Below are 8,306 nucleotides of genomic sequence, written 5' to 3' on the forward strand. Positions count from 1 at the left end.
TCTGGTTAGCAGGCAAGTGTCTTAGCCACTATGCTCCTAAATCTTTTGAATTTCTTCTTACTAAGTTCTATTATCTGTTCTTCCTTGGAGATATTTCCCAGTTCTGTATTTTGATCACTTCCTTCTACTATGTTGTCCTGCTTCTTTGTTTGAATTGAAGTTGTCTTTTGTCTCTGAGAAATTTTGAAGTTGTTTTTATTGATTGTGTGTTGGTTTGTTTCAGTATATCCAGATGAGTATGCAGGTGGGCTTCTTTGGTTGTTAACTTGGCAGCACTGAGGCACTCCCCAGGTATCTCCAGATTGGTGGAATAATTGATGGGAATGTGCATGTGGGTCTCTGTTTATGTGAAGAGGAGCTGCAGTTGGGATGAACAAGTGTTGTCCACTGTCTGTTGTTGAGCAAGTGGTATAGGAGCTGATATTGGAGCTTGTCCTTTGGGTGAGGTAGTTGATGCAGTAGAAAGAGCTGGCTAATGGAGAGTTAATGTCCTCCTCCTGTTGGGTGTGGCAATAAAAGTTGTGTGTGGGGGGGGTACCCAAGGGGAAGAAGAAGAGAAGGAAAAGGGGAAGATATAGAAAAAAAAGAAAAAGGCAGGTGGTCAAGCTTGAATGCCTCCTGATCCGTCTACCCTGTGTTGCTATCACTGTGTGGATTCTGTAAAGTTGTACCCCCCCACCAAATCACTGTCTATGTCTCTTTTCAAAATGCCCCCATTTCCTACGGTCCTGGCCTCTTCTTTACCAGTCACTGATCTCACTCCATTTCCCTTTCCAATCAGTGCTCAATCTACTTCTTTGTCTTCTCTTTTGATGCTCAGCATTCCAGAATCATTATTTGTACTTGTGACATTCATTTTCCCAGATCTCTGTTGTAGAGGGTTTTGGTGGAATATGTTAGCAGGATGCCATCTTGTCTCTACCCCTTCCATGTGAATTTTGCAAAATCAATGAAGACAACCAAATATAGGCCTCAAATGATACATAGAGCAGTGCCTCACACTCACCTGGCCACCACTTGAGGGAAACCTGGCATCAATGGGTCCATGCCTTGTTCTCTAGATACATTTTTATATAAAATAATCATAATTCCAAGCAGAAATGGATAAAGGCTACAAAAGCTATACATAAAAAAATTATCATGGGCATTCTGAATACAAAAAGGTAATGTCTATGAGGAGAAATTGGGAAGTGTTTCACTGAGAAGAGGACATTTGAGCTATTAATTGGACTTTATTCCAGAACTGATATTAGTCAGGCCTATTTTGTCACTTAAGATTGTATTTATCACTGATGGTTTATTACACTTCTTAAGAAGTTAGGTATACTACTACTTATATTAGTCCTGAATCTTTTGTACCTGGAGGCTAAGTAATACACAGTTTTCAAGAGAGTTGCAATAAAAGTAATAATTGTATGTTAGACTCTCTTGAGTACTCAAGATTTCATTTGCAAATAATAACATATCCTTTAGAATATTCTGACCATAGATCATCTTTTAAATTTTTTTTATTTTCTTTGTTTTAGGGATTGAGTCCTGGCTGTTATGATACCTATAATGCAGACATAGACTGCCAGTGGATTGATATTACAGATGTAAAACCAGGAAACTACATTCTAAAGGTAGTGATCTTTGAAAATATGTATTTGTTATTTATTTGGATTGCAGATCTATAATGCCCTCTCTTTTGGATGCAGATGTTAAATAATCATGGTCCTGAAGGCAACTATAGTTATTTAGCACCACTTCTCCAGGAGCTCTGGTGATGTAGTGGTTAAGGCATTTGGGTTGCTGGTCAGTGGTTCGAACTGACCACCCACTCTGTGGCAGAAAGGTGAGGCAGTCTGCTTCCATAAAGATTTACAGCCTTGGAAACCCAATGGGGGTTGCTATGAGTCAGAATCAATTCGATGGCATTGAATTTTGAGTGAATGAGAACTACTTCTAAACTAACCTAGATATATGAAGAAATACTTTAAAGTGCTTCAGAGAAAAACATATGAACTACCTCTCTGCAGAGTTTGACTACTTGACCCCTCCCCACTTGATTTAGTTAAATCGTACTTTGTTGTCCTAGCCCCTGTGAATAGAGATAAATCGATCAATAAATATTGATGGTGAAATCAGAAACATAAATGCTGTTTGTCTTGCCTAGGTCAGTGTGAACCCCAGCTACCTGGTGCCTGAGTCGGACTATACCAACAATGTTGTACGCTGTGATATACGCTACACAGGACATCATGCATATGCCTCGGGCTGCACAATTTCACCGTAAGTCCTAATTTCTTCATAAAGAGTATTAGTTTGCCAAACAGCATTACCCCTGACTCATGTCTGTTCCTGTATGTTCATGTATGAACTACTGTGCCTTCCTTATAAAACAGACCAAAAGTAGAAAATGGTATAGAGTCTGTGCTATCACATACTTAAAACTGTTCCTTTTTTAATAAAGCTAATGAAGAGGGGAGGGAGTAAAGCTTTTATCATGCTGAATCTTAGTTTTCAAACCAAGACATAAACACAGAACATAATCTTTATCCAGAAAGCCTATGTGGAGGCCCAGTATGAAGAGTTGCTCAGTATGCAGTGTTTGTGGCCTTGTGGGAACCCTCATAATGAGTTTCCTGCCCCCTTCCCAGCAGCAATAGTCCCTGCAGCTCTAAACACATTTCTAGGGTTCTTTAAAGTATATTTTGAAGATCACTGCCTTAAAGCATGCAGCCAAAGAAATCAGCATCCCTTTTCTCTAAAAATCAAGATTTCATGTATTTGAGTTCTAAGACTATGGGTACTAGAAGGAGAGGATTCCTTCATATTTTATCCAGTCCTGAAACCTTCCTTTGAATGAAATCTTCATAGGAATCACAGCATATAAAATGTTAAGGGAGGTGAAAGGAATTAAATAAAGTTGGGTAGGTTTGCTTATTTCTCTGTTCTGCTCTGACACCTTAAGTACCCCTTAAGCTTGCTCTAGTGTTGCTGGGTAATGGATCATAACTATATATGCTACCTATGAGTTACACCTTGCCAAAAAATGTGTCATAAGAATGATACTGAACATGTATGCACGTTAGCTTTGTTTTGATGTTGATGAGGCATCAGAACCTCTGGCATGCAGAAAGGTGTAGCAAAGCTATACTAGAAATTCATAATTAATAGAAGCTTCTCCCTAATACAAAATGTGAGAAAATGGTTTGCTGCACATGAATATCACCTAAACATTACTATGTAGGTTTTTCCCTTCACCTGGGTTCCTTGCTTGGGGATGTTATTGTTGGTAGGTGTCATCGAGTCTGCTCCAACTCATAGCTACCCTGTGTACAGCATAACATAGGGATAAGTGTGGCTAAAAATATACCATGTTCCATCCTCAGAACCTTGCACTTTGGCTCAGAGCTGCATTCACTCTGAAGGGGCCTCCTTTCCTTGTTCACACGAAGGACCAGAGCCTGTACTTTACAGATGTTTACCACAGCATAAGAAATAGGTGAAGCTGGTGGCGTAGGGCCTAAGGCACTTGACTGTTAACCAGGAGGCTGGTGATTCAAACCCATCAGCCACTCCTTTGGAAGGAAGATTGGGCAATCTACTTCCATAGTGATGCTGCCTCGGAAACTCAAGGAGGGGTTGCCATGAGTTGGATCCGACTTGATGGCAGTGAGTTTGGTTTTTTTGGATGACCGTGAAGGGGGTAACACTGCAAAAAGACAATCAAATGTATTCTGAACATGCCCACAACACAAAACTTGGCTCATTTTATGGCCCATATTGTGTGGAGTTGCTCATACTATAACCGAAACCCCCAGAACATCAGCTCAATTTAAGCTGAAATAAATTGATCAAATCATTTATTTTTTGTAATCCCTTCATTTATTCACTCATTCTCCATTAATTTATTTACGTACATTTTCATTTATGCACCATGAGTTTTTTGAAGTCCTGAACTCGACATTAGAGGGTGATATAAAGATAAATATGACTCCTGGAACCTTGGCTGCTTTTTTTTTTTTTGGTAGCCTTATTATATTAATTCCAATTAATTATTCGTGAATCTCTTTGTTTACTGTTTGCCTTTTCTGCTGCACTCCATGATGACTAGGATCTAGTCTCTTGTCCATTGTCCATTGCTATATGCCCCGTGCTATCATAGGTCTGCTACCTTGTAGCTTCTCATTCAATGTTTGATTAATTAATGAATTATCTTCTCTCTCAAAGAGTTTGCATTTGAGTAAGAGCATGAGAGAAATACATGTATAACTGTAATACAAATACAACATACAAAGTTCAAGGAGAGGTAGAATGAAATATAGTTGGAACAGAAGGACCTCTTCTCTAATAAGCTAGGTGACTCTCAGGACTGCTGGCCTCTTACTAGGAACAGTTCTGGAGAGGGGAACTCTGTTATTGCATAAAATGTGCCTTACTTTCTACCAGTACACTCCATTGTCAGGTGTTTAGAACAAATAGTGTTAGTGTTCCAGGAATATTATGACTCTACATGACAGATTCCTGTAACCTGCGCTCATGACACAGTATGTCTCTTCTGACACAAAGATCAGTCAGCCACTGTGACTGAAACTCAGCAACATCTTGGTTATTTGCTATGGCCATCCCATAGAGTTGCTTATTTTTGTCAGTTGTCACTGAGGGTAACTAAACTGTAAGAACAGCTGAGGTGGAATTTTTTAAATATATTGATTGGATTTAAATATGAAATAGTGAAGTTATCCACAGTTGAAGATTCATAAGAAAATGTTAAGGTTATTCTATGAGTTAAAAAAAAATAGAACAAGTACAAAACACTTGACTCAGGAAAACAACAACAAACAAAGAAAACAACAAGGAGAATGGTATTTGCTGCTTGTATTTTGACTTTCATCTCAGGCCTCTGTTGCTGAGACTCAGAGTTCAGAGGAAGGAGAGATTCCTTTGGCTTTTAGGATGGAATTTGGATTGAGCCTTGAGGACTGAGGAGGACTGCATTAGGGAGAGATTAAGGGAAGATTTCCTGGGAGGAGCTACCAGTCAGGCAACTACATGGCAGGAGGATAGTGCAGGGTATGCTTGGAAAAGCAGATCTTCCAGTTTGGCTAAAGCATTTTTGATAGAGTTAAGAGTTAGACAAGAAGGATGGAAAAGATGGCGTTAGATTAAAGAGAGTATTACTTAGCAAGCTAAATGTTTGAACTTAATTCTGGAGATGGGAAGTTCTTAACGTTTCTTGAGCAAAGGGTATGACATCTAAAGCTGTGTCGTCAGTGTGAGAGCAGCATAAGCAGCAGTACGTGTATGATTGTGGTGGTAGCATTACTATATTGGACATAGAGCTTCTCTTGGTTCACTGATTATTTTTCATGTCAATCAAATATTAGAGAATATTCAAACCAAACCAGTTGTTACCAAATCAACTCTGACTCATGATGATCCCTGTGTGTAAGAACAGAACTGTGCTGCTTCACAGGGTTATCAAAGCTGTGACCTTTTGGAAGCAGAGTACCAGGTCTTTCTTTCATGGGGTCTCTGGATGGGTTTGAGACTCCAACTTTTGGGTTGTGGTTGAGTGCTTAACCATATGTGCCATCCAGAGAGAGAACATACAGTTTGTGTGTAAAACCACCCAGGAAGTAATTATGTGCCTTCAATGTATCTTCTTTCCCTCATTTTCCTCCTTGTGAATGAAAGATAGCCACCAGGTGATAATTGAGGCCTCTTTTAGTTATAAGATACTACAAATTATGTTCTTTACTCCTCACAGAACTTGCTGCTTGGAAATTGATGGTTTATGATTTGGACTAAGTGCGTTCTTAATTCCTTTACATGAGCATCTATACTCAAAGTTTAAATATGACAATATTTGATTTATTGGCTTTGGCACGCTTTCTGCCTATTAATAGCAGAATTCTAAAACCCTACTGGAAAAAGACTAATGTAAGAAGGTACACAGTCCATGACCCTGCTGCTTGCTGGACAAACCATACTTATTTCGCAAATGAACTGACCTGGTCAAGGCCTCCAATCTCATAAGTCCTACTTTTGCTTTTTTCATTCTTTCAGAGATTGTTTCTTTGAACCTGAATGTCAGGACTCTGGGGATCAGACATATACTCTGTGCTATTGACATAGAGTCACTTTCTTCAAATCATTATTTAAAATAATATATATGTGGATATTTTCATGAAGCAACTATTTCTTAGATGGAGGGAAATTGCTACATAAACTTTAAAAAAGATTGACTTTAAATTTGTCTACTGTACTCAATCTTATCAGGTTAATGATTTGTTCTTTTTCTTTCGCTTTTAAATCTAGGTATTAGAAAGCAAGCCAAAGCTCCCAATGGATGAATCAGTGCCTGGTGTTCTGAAGTGGGAAAAAAGAAATTAAGTTCAGTAGGATTTATGTATTTAGAAAAAAGAGAGGAGAAAACAACAAAGGGATTTTTGTTAGAACTGTTTTATAACAAGCACATAACTGGATTCTGAACATTTAAATCGGCATTATTTGGGAAATTTTTAATACTTATTATTCACATGACTTTGTGAATTAACATAATGTTTCTATTCTGTAGTGGCATACTAGGCTCTTTCAAAGAAATTAATATTTCTTGTGCTTCCTTGGACATAATAGTGCAAAAGAGAGAACATTTCATTGAATGAGCCAAAATTATTTGAGTTGAAAATTTTCTAAAGTGCTGACACTTCAGTGAGACATAATAATAACTGGCATATATATGTCCTAGTATAGATTAAATTAGAAATGATGCTCCTACTGTTTAAACATATATGGACACATTTGGTGCTGAGGAAGGAACAAATACATTATCATTGGTGTCACAAAATATTACTATATAGCAGAGAATGGCGCAGTATATATATTCAGATAGTTACATCCCTATATAAAATTATATGTTTACATTTTTAAATTAGTAGATAAACTCCTTTCTTTCTGTCAAGTGCACAATTTCATTCTAACTTAAGTCAGCTTTTGTTTAGGAATGAACTAAGTAATGGAGCTGCCCAATTCCTATCTGACATTTGTTGATGCTCCCCTCTACTTTCATTTTTCCTATGTGCAGAGATGTTTTAAGTGGCATTCTTATTTTACCATTCTGGGGACTGGTATATGTAGGAGAACTGTGTAAATGGACAGTCATTTTGATGATAGATGTGACATATCCACAGAGAATATGAATTTAATCATATTGAAGTATTAATCAAAAAGAAATTTCCTCACTGACATAAAAATCATAGAAAGATGTCCCACAAACCACAACTATCTCTCAAATACTTTAAGATAATCAATGAAAAGATCTTAACATTTTAAATCTTTATACATTCATCATATGTTCAGCTATTAAAAAGAGGGATGCTAAAGAATGGTAAATTATTCAGAATATATTATGTAATATGTGTGCAATACAGGAACATCATTCTGTGTCATTCAGGAATCCATCATACATGATTATTTGTGTGTGTATGTGTGAAATATTGTCCAAATTAACAAAGCACATAGCACACCTGAGGTGTTGGTGAGCAAGAGAGAATACTTTCTGCAAAGCCAAGGACTGTGCTGCATAGTGAGACATCTGTGATTTTATTTTAAACTGTGAAATCATATGCCTTGATAATTTGGAGAATTTCTTTTTCCTGAAATCTAAAAGATGCAGAAAGAAATCAAATTACACTTTTAAGTTAATGGTGCTTAAGCAAAAGTTTTTCATACATTAACCAGTATTAAACTCTCAAGTAAGATATTTCCAGTGCCAGAACAAGTTAGATAGAATTTTAAAAGTGAGTTACCATTCTTGTGTAATACGTGATAGAATTGAAAAGTCAACAACAGTTACTAACGAACATTCTGTGCTGGGTGGGCGCAGAGCACGCTAAGAGAGGCTAGAGATGGACAGTCTTCAAGGGGCAATACACACCCTTACCGTTATCCACCGGGGCACACACCAATTGAGAATGCAGACAGCTTAATAGGGACCCAGAACTTTCTTTGAACCATCATTTGAGTTATGGAATGTCTTTAATGTACTTCCTTGCCTTAAATTGCTTTATAGCTTTAAGATTGTGGAATGAGCCTTTCAAAATTGTAATCTTTTCTAATAGAGATATTTTAATATACTTGCTTTTCTTTTTTACAAAAACAAAAACTACTGTCAGTATTAATACTGAGCCAGACTGGCATCTTCAGATTAATGATCTATTGTTTCATTAAGATTATTATTACAGAATTAAAAACTAACACATACAATGACCTTTGGATACATATGAGACACATTCATAATAAGGCTTTGGGCTTTCTAT

The 8,306-nt window shown here is 37.3% G+C and overlaps 1 protein-coding gene across 1 annotated transcript in view; it reads left to right on the forward strand.

Moving 5' to 3' along the window:
• LOX (lysyl oxidase) overlaps nucleotides 1–2,275 on the forward strand; it is a 32,068-nt gene extending 29,793 nt beyond the window's left edge. The window contains exons 5-6 of the mRNA XM_007942241.1: nucleotides 1,527–1,622; nucleotides 2,156–2,275. Of these exons, the coding sequence (XP_007940432.1) occupies nucleotides 1,527–1,622; nucleotides 2,156–2,275 (216 nt within the window). The remainder of the gene's footprint in view (nucleotides 1–1,526; nucleotides 1,623–2,155) is intronic.
• Nucleotides 2,276–8,306: the final 6,031 nt, after the last annotated feature.

This window comes from Orycteropus afer, unplaced genomic scaffold (assembly GCF_000298275.1).
Source record: "Orycteropus afer afer isolate SDZICR_OR568_19922 unplaced genomic scaffold, OryAfe1.0 scaffold00086, whole genome shotgun sequence".
Taxonomy (NCBI): Eukaryota; Metazoa; Chordata; class Mammalia; order Tubulidentata; family Orycteropodidae; genus Orycteropus; species Orycteropus afer.